The following is a 13,478-nucleotide window of genomic DNA, read 5'->3' as shown; positions in this document are numbered from 1 at the left end:
GATTACACCTGTACATGTGTAATATGCAAACTACCGATAAAAAATACTGAAAGAAAAAGCTGTTTAGATGGCCTCTAAAATTATTTAATGACACATATGAGTTTACATGCCTCAAAAAAATCTTTCAAAGTGGTTCTGTCAAATCTTTTTATTTTGTTTTTTTACAACTTTACTGACATCACTGAATTCTGTCAAATTCAGAAGACGACCAAATGTTTTCAACATTAATGGGCTTTCCTCTTGTTTGGAGACACTTATTTAAATGACTTGGTGTTTTGCCGCCTGATGTTTACCACAAAAAGTTGAGCCAGACGTATGTAGAAAGAATTTATTCATTCACCCCACAGAGAAACACCTGGATAAAGGTTAAGCCTGGTCATTAGCTGTAACATGCAGCAGTAATATATTTTTCCTATTCAACAAATTGTCAGAGATATTTATATTATTGATGGGATTCTAGTTTCCATGTGAATACGGACACTGAATGGATCCTCCACTTGTTATGCTCTCCTCGCTGGATAAGCAAGTGGTGTCAGGTGCCCACGGGTGAATCACCTGCTGCTGCATGACTGGGGGAGGGCCGCACCTGAACGCACACAAGGGGGAGGAGGCAGTAATGCACGCACAGACCACGTGCAGGATAATGGCGCTGCCGTGTTCATGTTTATTTTACTTTCAGGTTTAAATAATATAGAATAAAACAGGTTCGGACTTTCATTTTAAGAGAGTAGATTTGTCTGGGAGTTGCCAAAGGTGCAAGGTCCATTTTTTTTCCCTCCCACTTCCTGTTTGTCCGCTCCTGCGTTCGCCCGAACTGCCGTGCAAAGTGCATCAAACCACATGTGAGTTGTTTTCTGAGATGGATGCCGTTAACACCAGCACCAGCGCCGTCTACAACGTGGCACGGACGTTAAACTACCGGAGGAAATTGATGCAGCTCGGACGGCTTAATGGCGCGGGCTCAGTGAAACAGTAGGGCAGATTTACTGCGCCTACGTTTCGCCTGCGCACGCCTCTTTCAGCCGGGGCTGACAATGAACAGCGTGGTGCCAAAATTCAGGCCCGACGGAGCCACTTTACAGGCTCCGGTATATTAACACCGAATCCCCATCAACAAAGACAGGACGTGACCTTTCAGACATTTTGTATTGAAATCAAAGTGACACAGCGTGCTTTTAATTGATCCTTTTAGTGGGGAAATTAAGGAGCCATTATATTAACCGTTTTTATTTTTAATTGAATCGATGCTCGGCAAAAACGGTCAGCCGTGTCATTATGAGATCACCATGGCAATGGGTAGGCAGCAAATCACAGTTAACTGATATCCCATGATCCCAGCCCATGTCTTTTTTTTTATTTTATTATCATCTTTTTTTATTTATTTATATTTTTCAGCCACATTGCCGATGTAGAATTTGCTTTAATTGGGGGTTGCTGTTGGCCACCTGACAACTGCAACCTGCTTCACTGTCAGCCTTTCCACACTGAACATCCATAATGAAGCTTTACTGTCCTCGGGCACATGCCAGCTGCACAAGTCGCAGAGAATATATGTGAATCTTTGTCAAAGTCAGACAATCATTACCATGCGATAAAAAAGCCTACTCAGATCTCCCAAGCAGGGCTTTTGCCACGTGAAGCGTTTTTTTTTTCTTGCTTTTGCAATAAAGAAACACCATCTTGCGGCGCTTGCTTTTGTTCATCTGCCTCTCGCTTTTCCTCTGATCCTCTCCTTGATTCATCACTCAAACCGCCTCAGCTGTGAGTCTTGGCCCAGGATCAAGAGTGTTTGATGGCGAGAACTGACGTGTGTGTGTATGTGTGTTTTGTGTTTGTGCGTGTGTATTTGCGTTCACGCGACCGTCGTCGGGAAGGTGGCAGGCGCGGCACCGGGGTCGAGCGAGGGGCTGCGATTGCGCGACGTGCGCGTGCGGCCTGTTTGCTGTGCTCTGCAGCTCCCGCCCCAGCGTGCTTCCGCAGATGCAGCAGCATGGGAGAGGAGATGATAGAGTGTGTCCATGTGAAGATGAAAGATAATGAGACGCTTCATTTCACAGACGCTCGCTAATGGACGGTCAGGGCACAGGATCAGAGGGCTGTTCTGGTCTGAGGAGCCGCGGCTGCGGGTGATGCTATCACCGCGGGGTGACCCTGTGAAGGATCACAAAGGATATTCAAAAAATGCAAGTGTCCGTGTGTTGTTTGTTGACGACGCCCGATTACATCAACCGGCCGTTTTCCACTGAGACATTTTCCTCAGTAAAACCAAAAGAAGTTTTCCTCGGCTGTGAAACATGCTTAGCATGTATTCTTTAATTTATAACTCTGGATGATCCATTACCATTGAATACCCACTGGGCCGCCTGAGTAATTTGCTTGTGCGTTTTGTACATTATCAGCCGCAGATGTATGCTGGAGTTGTTTTTCGATCTCTTTTAAATGTTCCAGGAGCTTGTGGGGGGGCCGGCGAAATGATCCCCGAGATGGTGTTGGCAGGCTGAATATAAACCACCCTCAAGTGTCTGAGAGGAAAGTCTGACAGCGTTATTGACCGAGCTGCGCTATCAGTGATGTTTTTCATGTCTTCTCTTCGCCCCTCAGGAGACTGCCATTTGACTGAGTGGTCGTCTTGGAGCTCTTGCCAGCTGACCTGCCTGGAGGGGCGGGGCTTTGAGACCACGGGTCGCCAGGCGCGCTCCAGAGCTGTGATCATTCAGGTCATGGAGAATCAGGACAGCTGCCCGCATCAAGTGTTCGAGACCCAGCCCTGTAAAGGTACAGAGGAAGCCTTCCATGTACACACACACACACATATATATATGTACATACGTATCAACCTTTAACTGTTCTTTAAAGTCACCCGAAAGTAAAAAAGTCATTTTGTGGGTATTCCTAAAGGTACATTAGATTTTGTGATTTCCTGAGAAACAATTTAAAAATATCGATGACTTATCCCGCACTTGGGGGTGTGAACTAATTTTTCATGCAGTAAAATTCTCCAAATTTTCATGACCCTCCTCTCCCTTTGGTCTTGTTCCACTGGCAGCACTGCTGGCTTCAGATCCCCCTGTGCGTCGCCTGCTCAACCAGTTGGAGCCAGTCTGGGCTTTTTCAGAGGTGGCCGGCCTCCCCGGCTCTGTCTGAACATAGCGTATAGTGCTCCACATAGAGCCGTTTCACGCCTGGCGTGGTCAACATTTGTCAACAACGCGTCGTGTGACAAAGCAGCTGCGTTTCCGTTACATTTTTTTGCTAAATAAAAGCGATATTTCTGAAATTTCGATAAAGTACGCTTTTGCAAGTGAGCTGCAGCTCTCGTAAAGTCTCACGATATCCCACAATTCTCTCAAACTGTCGTCACGCGAGAGAAGAAGATAGACTTCAAATGACTTCTACCTCACGATATATGAGACCTTTTTCCAAAATGTGGGTGTTTCCTTCACCCGTTTTTTATTGTGATATTTGGGTTTCGCGCATTTCTAGGGGTAATGGAAACACAGCCACAGATATCTTGTTTCAATTATTGTTCCATGTAGCCCGCCCTCCCTCCTTTCACTTTTCCCAGCCGCGGCAGTTCTTTTCAGCAAGAGAAGCTTTATTAAACCTTCTCTGTGCCGAGCAGTCGACAGAGTTAACATTTACCGAACTAGAAAGCCAGAGATTTCCAGAGCTAAAGGTAGACCAATTATCGGACTGACATTTATCAACTGACCATGGCATATTCATTTTATAAAGGTGATAATTTGTCAATGTTGTGTTAATGGCTTATCAATTTCTACTTTACCGATGCACGGTGAGGAGAAGGGGATTTTTATTGTGAGCGCTCAAAATTAGCAGAATCCACTGCGCAGAACAAGGAGAAATAAATCATCCCTGAAGGCTTTCGTTTGTTCGCGTTTTCACGACGTAAATGTCTGAAGCGGGCAAATAAAATCAGTGAATGCAGATTTAAAGCCCGGGCTCCAAAAAAACCACAACAAGGAGCCGTACGGACTGATTGCTGGCAGTTGCATCGCCTGTGTGTGTGCATCGTGAACGCGTTACAAAGAGCGTAGCTAACGGCTGCCTAGCAGGAACTGTACATTCCGCACCCACGTGAGGAGAAATAGCTCTCCATGCCAGCGCGTTGATGTAGTCTGCTTTCATCCTCCACCCAAAGAGGGAAGCGGGAAGAATGCGAATATGTGAGCCACCATGCAGAGCTGGCGTCTCCGGAGCCAAGCTGATCTGTTTGTCTTCCTCTTTTATTTCAGATGTTTACGTTGTGAAAATATCTACTACCATAAGATGAAGACAAAAAAAAAAAAAACCTTCAGGGATGATTTATTTCTCCTTGTTCTGCGAAGTGGATCTGCTAAATCCTGCAATGTGGCAGAAGCCTCATGGAATGACGCAGTTCACAGCAGACATTATGGACTGCCGGCTTCTCTGAGCTTTAAACCTGAACCCGTTCACAGGTAAAAGGCAGGGGCTTAGCTCTGTTACATTTACGAAATGGCAGAGTTATGGAAAACGTCTCAAGAAACTTTGCACTTGAAAGTTGCAAATGTGACGCGAGGGCTACCATTAAGGGGTCAGTGCTGCAGAAAGGTCAGAGCCGCTATTATTTAGATGACACATAGAAGCCGATGATATCAGTGATTACTCACAGAGGTATGTGCTGTATGTACTTCACTTTTATATGTTTGTGAACTTTTCCACGGTTTCATTAAATATTACTTTGGCTGATTGCTCTACCTGTGCACCTTGACATATGCAATTAGCCTCCAACTGAATGCCAGCTTTCCCTCCTTCCCTCTGTACACTTTAAAACTCGCGTGTAAACCGGTAATTGTCGGGCTCGGTGCTTGGTTTGAATTGTGACACTGCCGACTTTTGTAGTCGTGTGTGTAATTTTCAGCTCAGCGGTGCTTCTTTCATTTTGTAACTTCCGCTAAATTTCAGCTCCGCACGCGCGGCCGGAGTTTCTTTGTGTACTTTAACGTTGCTCTGTCGCCGTAAGAAAATAAGGGCCGCGCTTAAAAAATGGAGTAATCTTTCATACATCTCCAACCAGTCTTTTCTTGTTTTTCCCACATTGCTTCAGAGGGAGGCTCCCTTTTTTTCCCTTTCGTTACAGCCATTATATGTCCCTTTTTCTTTTAATATAAAATGAAGTAGCGGGACGAGAAGAGGGGCTGGTGGAAGTCCGCGGGAGCCTGACACCAAACTGCTAATGAGCATGCCTTCTGCCACTCTGCCATTGCCACAGGAGGAAAATGCCACAGTTACCAGTGGAGGACGGGAGGATGGAGCAACAATGAGAGAGCCGTGTGGTGTCAGCGCTCAGATGGTGTCAATGTCACAGGTGAGGGGCTGCAGTGTCTCCTGGAGCCGCACATTCTTATTCTATATAAATATGGATCCGGCTGGAGGTGTCCCAGTTCCGAGCTGGGTCCGTTTTCATTCTTGCCTGCATCACATGGATGTGTGCCACAATATCAGATAATTTGATCGCTCGAGAAGAATTTCGCGAGCGTTGCCATGACAAGTAAGTGGATCTGCGTTCATTCATCTGAGAAAGCTGTCACACAGGTAATTTCGGCGGAGGTGATTGGATTGGGTGGTTTTAGAAATAAATTTAGAGCGCATTTACTTGTTGGCTCAGGAGGTAATTTGAAGCGAGGGGGGTTCGGGAAGGTCTCGGAAACGGATGTGATGTCTTTTTGCCTTCATCCTTTACAGTGGACGCGGGCTGTCAGTCGCTTCACCCACTGTCGAAAATTGAATCGTATCATCAAGTGTGGACATATGCACCACGCACTTACACATATGTGCGGATGCACTCCCCCCGCCGACCATAATTTTATTACAGTGCTCCAGTTGAGTTTAACACCTTGTTTGATCTGCCTATTCTCTGTTCAGCCTCCATTGATTTCTCTTCTCCCTCCTAACATAAGTAATCAATACGCCTGACTCTGAGCTGGGAGGCTTTCAATCCATACAAATATAATCATGCATTTGTATTTGTGGGAAGCGAACGCAGAGAAACAGAACAAAAGACAATAGCGCCGTGGGAATGAAAAGCTTTGGGCTTCATGTGCCATAAATAGTGGGAGAATGCGATCTTATCGCTGTAAGGAAGTGTTTCTGGCAAATATGAGCCCAGAAGGAATAACCTCTCTCTGCGGAGAGGGCCAATAACCCAAGGCATTACTCTTTGATATTTTGACACACAATTTTCCATGTTGGAATTAAAACGTTCCCAAATTGATCAGGGACACCGATAGGTAACCGGGCCCATTAATCAGGCGTGACACCGCATTCGTTTAGCGATCAGCGGGTAAAGGAACAGATACGAGAGCGTGCTGTCTTTTTCCAGGGGGGTGCTTCCCGCAGAAGAGGCCCACTACGCTCAGACGCTGCCATCCTCCGTGCACGAAACCCTTCTCGCACTGCACGCCGGTAAGATCGCCGCTCTTTGATCAGGCAGCTGTGATCTCCGTAATTCTCGGTGTGTTTCTGCTGTTTTCTGCTGCGCCCACATTCGATACGGGGAGTTAAATGGATTTTGACAGATGACATTTTTAATTCCGCAGAGCAGGCCATTAAAGGATAATCAGATTAATACCAATGAGCGTGAGCTTCGTGTCAGTTTGGGACTACACCTGTGAGGTGGGAGTGGGGGGCGGGGAGGAGGGGACGGGGGCCTAGGCTGCACACAAACTGCATGAAAATTACAAATAACGGCCTTATCTTGTAGTCCTACTGCCCCTCAGAGTATGCTCGTGCAACTGCACTTGCAAATGCAAAGCTGTGAAATTGTTTTTCCAGTGCATCTGTTATTAGAATGGCTGGGGCCATCAGTCTAAATTTGTGAAGAGGTGTAATCTACCTCCCGAGGAGCAGAGTTTAATGTCAAAGTTAGAAAAAAAGAAAAAAAAAAAACAGCCCATGTCAAGACTAGAGAGTCTCTTAATGAGTAGGCCAACCAGCATTTCTCAGAAACGAGAAAGCAGCAACTGCAGACGTCTTCTTGTTGGCTCTAAATGATGTTCCTCTGACCTCGCTTTCCACCCCCGTCTCGCGCAGAGTGGAGTGTGTGGGTGTGAGAAGGGTTACACCGAAGTGATGACCACGCACGGCTTCTTAGACTACTGCACCAGAACCCCGGGGGTGGACAGCAACAAGAAAGCTGATGTGAAAACCAACTCCGGGAGATTAAAGCCCGGGCCGTCCCAGGCCAAAGACCTCTTCGGCGAGTGGACCCTGCGACCCGTTGGCCCAGGTACTGAAATGGAAATGGTCCGCACGCCTCAGCCAGCGTTCCCAAGATCCTTCTTGCCTTTGAACGGGCCCTTTGTAGTTTTGGAATCACTTGGCTGGGAGTGGAATCCATTCCAGCTCAATGTTTTTACAGAGCTCATCATTATTAACAAAAAAAAGAAAAGAAAAAAAAACTGTGGACCATGAAACTGCCAAGAAATTCTAGTCACTTTTTTGCCGTTTGAAATGAGAATAAAGCTACTTCCTTATTATATTCTGAAGAGAAGGGAGGCAGACATACATACATATATATATATATGTAACTCTGTATTTAAGAATTCTTTCTGATTGCACAGATGGAAGAGTAAAGCTGTGGGTTTACGCCGTCACCGCCGTTGGATTCATCTTCATACTCTTCATTATCGCGCTGTCGTTCCTGGTCTGGTACGTACCACGTTACTCCCTTTAGTGCAGTAGACAGCAGTTCAAAATAAATAAATAAATAAAGTCTTTTGTAGGTTGTGCACATTATAGATGAGAACAGAATGAACATTGTGATACAGAGCAAGTTCTTTTCCTTGAATGGAGCGGTGTCAAACATGAGTTATATCCCTCACAGTATTTTGTGTGCCGTGTGCCGCTGTTATCAAATAATGGAATTCTTTGTAAAGACTTGAAATCTAGTTGGGCTACCTCTGTGCTCCTAAGCCACATACACCCTCAGCTTTTCTTTCTTTTTTTTTCTTTTTTTTCTTTTTTCTCCTCTCAGTAAGCCGCCCAAGACAACTAAAACGTCTCCTCCGCCGCAGAAGCCCTTGACCTTGGCCTACGATGGTGACGTGGACATGTAACCAGGCTGCTGTGCCCTCACGAGGACGGACGGACGGACGGACGGGCTTGGCGCCGGACAGACTCCTGGCTGCGTTCAGACCGAGCGCATCCTTCACGTACCACTGACCTGTTTGAGCCGGGCGCAGGGCACGGCTAAAACTGAGACAGACGCTGTAGCGACGCTCACGCGTGATTTTGCTGCCGAAGGGTAACGTCGCCCCGGCGCTTTGGATGCAGCCGACTCTACTCCTCCAACGAGAGGAACCTAAGCTGATCGGGGTGGAAATGAGACGCTGGAACGCTGTCTGAAACCCAGGAGCCAATAAGACCCCTAAACCGTAAAATTTCTTTTGTCAAGAACTTGAACTGCCTGGATTTCCGTCTCGTAAATTGTGTCTGGGATGAGAAGGAGGGATATCCTGAGTCAGCAGCTGCTCGTGGTATGAAACAGTGGAACATTTGACTTTGTCTCATCAGCGCTGGGTCTTTGCGAAACAGCCTCTTTACAAAAAAAAAATAAAATAAACGGAACAAACGACACGGTCTATGCACTACGTTAGTGCTGATTTTCCTTTCAAATGACTTTTCTAGTGTTTTAATTGTAATGCAAGTTTTTTGCTGTCGGGTTGTGTTTTTGTTGATGATGCCATATGTTGTGTATATGTGGAAACCAAAAGCAGGCTTGCCTTGAGTTTAACAACGCAGCGTTGCAGTAACGTCTCCTCCCCGACGCCCATGAGACGCTCAGCCAGCGAGGACGAAGTTAGGCAAATTACTTCGGTGGCCGTCTAGAATTAAAAGAACACGACGTACGGGGACCTTTAATGCAAATTACCAAGTACCAGCATGATGAAGACCGTACCTCATCAGCACTTTCTCCACTAAATGCAAAACAAACCAGGACCAGTCGCCGGTATGGGAGGATAGGATAATTATCTACAACATCGCACACAACAGTGTCTTTTATAGAGCAAGCGCGCTTTATTTTTTCATAAGGATGCCACACTTCAATCAGTTCCTTTACATCTAAGTACAGGGTCGCACTATTAGTTGAACGGGCTGTTTTTTTCTGTACTAATGTGTCCGTGTTCAGTTTCCTCTTGTTCAGCCCCGTTTTATTCACATTTTCAGCGCGAGGAAGCGTCGTTCTTTTTCATGCCGGAACATTATAAACCTCCTTTAATTTCCTTTGGTGCATTATTTATCAAAGCCAGCAAAGAATTGAGCTCCTAACATTTGTTTTCGCCCCGACCGGAGTTGACGCCGATCGTCATTCTGCCTCTGCAAACTGAAGATTCGGTCCTGTGTTACCTGACCTCCTTCTGAATGTATAACTCTATAATCTTTATGGCTGAGCGAACGCGGTTGTTAAACGTTACAATGACTGTATTTCGACAGCTGACTGTATGTAGGCATGCTTGATCCATTTTGGCAGAAAGTGCTCCAAGTGGCCTTGCAAAGATTCTCTTTTACAACTTGCCGACCATTTTAGAGTAGTGTCTTTTGTGTTTGTAATATTTGGCCCCAAAAAAAAAAGGGGGGGGGATTGTTAAATGCTAGTTCCAAGTGAAACTCATTTATTAAAATGTATCAATATGACGACTAATTCAGAAGTTATCCGGCCACAATTCTAAAGCAGCCCACCTCTGACCTGATGAGAGAACTTTGTCCCAGAAACCTAAAAGTAGGTCCACCCATTGTTTACAGTACCATGCTATTTGTGTTACTATTGTGTGTACATGGAGAGCTGGACAAAAATGCAAATAAATCGTGGAACCATGTGAAAGTAAAGCCCTGCGTTCTGTCTTATTTGTTGCGCTGCTCCGGGTTTAACGTGTGAAAATTGTGTTTGGGAAGGATGCGCTAGTCCTGCCGTGATCTCCGTCCGCTCCTTGACTTTTGAGTCCTGATAAATTGTAATTACCGATGCAGCCTCGGAGGCAGAGCCCAGAATAGATAAGCGGCCCGATAAGATTCATCTCGCCCTCCGGTCAGATTCCCAGCCTGATAGGCCCTGGGCGCTCGCAGGTTGCGAGGGAAACGGCGTTTAAATCTTTTGTCTCATCTAATTCATTTATTTAAGACTGTCACTTTTGTTTAAGCGAGCCTTGAATTCAAATGCTTGTGTCGTGGCCACCTGATTTGTGGCAAAGGCGTGGGCTGAACTTGTCATGTTCAATTTGTCTCATTTTACCAGCTTTCAAGACATATTTGCAGATTTTAGCCGGGCTGTGTGAACGGAGTGACAGGCGCGGCGTCTCCTTTTATTTCATTTCATTTGTTATGAGAAAGCAGAGTCACCCTCGGAAAAAAGTAGGTGGGCTATTGTTAAATCAAATGAATGAAATAATAAATAAATTAAATAAATGATGAATGAAACAAGACAACAGGATTTGAAGGTGTTGGGGTCGGAGCGGCCGCTGATGGGGGATGGCAGGGAATTAGGACATTACTGCAGCGATCTCTGAAGGACAAGAGGGAAGCAGCAGGAAGACGGAAGATGAATATTCTCACTCAGACGTGACCAGCTGGACTCACTCCTGGAAAATCTGTTATCTTGTTGCTTGAGCGTTTCAGACTTCTGGACCACCAGGATCTTATGACTTTAGGATACTCGCGTCGAGGTTTAAATGCGTCAATGTTCAGTTGCACGAGACTCCCTTGCAGAGAGTATTAATCAATAAAACTAATCCTTCTTTGATGAATGACGAAACTCCTCCTGGATCTACTGACTCATTGTGTACATTTCTGACTGGCGTTGGAGATTTGGAGATGGAGGATTAGAACTGCCTGACTGTTTATTCTCCAAAGCAGCGGTGGAAGAAACATTCACATCCTAAGTAACATCCTTATTAATATTGTAACATAAATTTGGAAGCAGTAAGTTATTTGAACCCATTTATATACATGTATATATATACATACACATTATGTAAATCGGCAGCAGATAAATCGAGGATTCACAGGAAAACAAATTTGTTTTCAGTTTTAGGACTTATTCCTTTCAAGTGTTTTTTTTTCTAGTGTTTTAAGTGTAACGCAGGTTTTGGCTGTCGAGTTGTGTTTTTGTTGATGATGCCATATGTTGATGCGGAAACCAAACGCAGGCTTCCCTTGATTTCATCCATCATCGATACCACGACGCAGTGATGTCTCCTCTCTGCTGCTCATAAGACACTTCATGCAAATGATCTTATTGTCTTATGATTTTTTTCAGTGTAACTGGCTGAGAAGAAATTCCAGCAAATATTCATGGCTGATCTTATTTACTTCGATCATTCCCACTTAAGTGTGACGTAGTCATTTTGTGCTTAATTTCCCTAAAACATTATGTGGAACTGCCCTAAAATAAGTTAAGTTAGTAAGTTAGTAATTCACTACTTCCATCAACGAGTCAAGATCTGCTTTGATTTTGACTAAATACCTTCTAATCTACAGTCATCCTGATCAGCCTGAGGTTTGGATTTTGCGACGAGGAAGACCCGAATGCAGGCTCAATGTAATGGTTCTGAACAATTACTGCTCAAAGACGCGAGGTTGTTGTGTGATTCGTGATTGTGTGGACTGATGAGGGAGGTTGAAGAGCTGGCTTGGTGGTGAGCTGGCAGCCAGGTGGCTGCCTGGCACCTGGACAGCAAGTTGAGGAAAAGCTTGGCACGAGAGGAAAAGTGCTCGAATACGGGCTGACAATTACAATGGGAAATAGTGTGAGATCAGTTTCTGCCCATCACTCATGATGTAATTATCTGGCGAAGATTACTGGCTGAACTGGGAGGAGGTAGCCGCAAGAGAGGGTGAGCTGACGAGCCGTAGATGTGCCGGCCTCGGGTTGAGCAGGAGTAGACGAGGCAGCCACACCCTTAGACACACAAACTCTGGAGGCACACAAAGAGAGGAGAGAGGAAGCAAAGCAAGATGCATAACGCTGCGTGTTTGGAGCCTTTTATGTTAGCAAGCTAACTGTGACGGTGGCTCTAGGGCTATGGCAGACACACCTTGCTCAGCGATTACGCCTCATTATTTAGTTAACAAATGTGACAGAAAACGTATGCACAAGAGGATGAACTAAATACGGTGTGTGTGGATGTCAGCAATGTAAAGACTGCATGGAAGGCAAGAGCGACGTGCAAATGCTCTAAAACGCGTGAAATAAGTGAACTCAAACTGAGGGGAAACTAGAGCCGCCACACCACCGTGAGGGCGCCCGTAGGAAGAGAGACAGAAAAAGCAACCAAGTTTAGATTTAGAATCTAGTAATGCCGAGCCCCGGCGTCACCAGAAGGCACCGTTTACCAAACCGTTTCACTATTAAATACTACTTAGCACACAGATACGACCGACTGCAGGGACTAGCTTGTTACTGAGACAGAAAAGATTATATTTGCTGAACATGGGAATCAACATGGGAAGATGTTAGAATGATGATGATCACATTAAGATCAAAGCACCGCTGTGCTAGACTAGACTATGTCAGAGCTGTGTGGTCTTAAATACAACCATGGCTTACTGCATGTTAGGGACCGAACAGAAAAACAGAGGGCAAAGGTGTCAAATTGCAAACTAAATATTTAATAAAGTTTTTCAAAAAATAAAAAGTCTAATATAAAGACTCAACAAATGCAGAAAAAAACTAGGGCCCAAAACTCAAAATGAGGTCAACTAAGCAATAAATAAACTAAGGCATCGCCCAAAACTGACCTGCCCGACAAATGAGCCGCACACGGATTATATACACTTAGGGCTCGTCCAAAACGGACACAGGTTGAAACTTGTCTAACAGCTAACACACCTAAACTAACATAAATTAAATGAACAAAAAGAAACTTTACACAAGGAGAATAATTCCTCCACTTCCACGTCCTCTGGGCTGTTTTTAAAAAGGTCTCCTCAGCCAAGTTTCAGGCCTTTTGCCAGAGGAGCTCAACAAACAAAGAAAACTCTTGCGCTCATACATTTGTATGATTTAAAAATCATGAGCGGAATGCCAAATTGCATGCACCCAAGAAACTGCAAGTGGAATGAAGTGTAATTTGAAACCAAAACACAAAAAAAAAACTGTAAAACTGTAAACAAAATACTGACTTCGGTGGTGGATGACTGCTGTGGCCGCCGCACTGCATGACATCACATAAACTAAAGAAGTCACATTGTCGATATGCACGGTAAGACAAAGACACGGTGTTTGTGGGTCTTATTTACTGCATGCTACCTTCAGGGACAGAGTAGGCTCAGTTAATTGGAGTAATTGGGGACAAACGCTGATTGTGAGTCAGTGGTTACGAGCAGGGTCTGGGTCGGAGCTAGGAAAGTAGTTGGTTAGGATAACAGGAAGTGAATATAGCCCTGTGAGAGAGAGACCTAATGAATACCTAGTACTGAGTTAGTCAGGCTCAGTATCCATT

At 45.0% G+C, this 13,478-nt stretch overlaps 1 protein-coding gene across 3 annotated transcripts in view; it reads left to right on the top strand.

Moving 5' to 3' along the window:
• The window catches only part of thsd7ba (thrombospondin, type I, domain containing 7Ba), a 164,407-nt gene extending 154,540 nt beyond the window's left edge, over positions 1–9,867 (top strand). For 2 of the 3 annotated variants that reach the window (XM_047601770.1, XM_047601769.1), the window contains 6 exons: positions 2,602–2,775; positions 5,252–5,347; positions 6,362–6,444; positions 7,072–7,267; positions 7,602–7,689; positions 8,015–9,867. In XM_047601770.1, coding sequence (XP_047457726.1) covers positions 2,602–2,775; positions 5,252–5,347; positions 6,362–6,444; positions 7,072–7,267; positions 7,602–7,689; positions 8,015–8,096 — 719 coding nt within the window. In that variant the 3' untranslated portion in view covers positions 8,097–9,867. Of the gene's footprint in view, positions 1–2,601; positions 2,776–5,251; positions 5,348–6,361; positions 6,445–7,071; positions 7,268–7,601; positions 7,690–8,014 lie in introns of those variants that run through there. The other variant, XM_047601771.1, reaches the window with a different exon arrangement.
• Positions 9,868–13,478: the final 3,611 nt, after the last annotated feature.

Source organism: Mugil cephalus, chromosome 12, assembly GCF_022458985.1.
Source record: "Mugil cephalus isolate CIBA_MC_2020 chromosome 12, CIBA_Mcephalus_1.1, whole genome shotgun sequence".
In the NCBI taxonomy this organism is placed as follows: Eukaryota; Metazoa; Chordata; class Actinopteri; order Mugiliformes; family Mugilidae; genus Mugil; species Mugil cephalus.
Note: the sequence above shows the minus strand (reverse complement) of the source record. Positions and strands in the feature narration are given on the sequence as shown.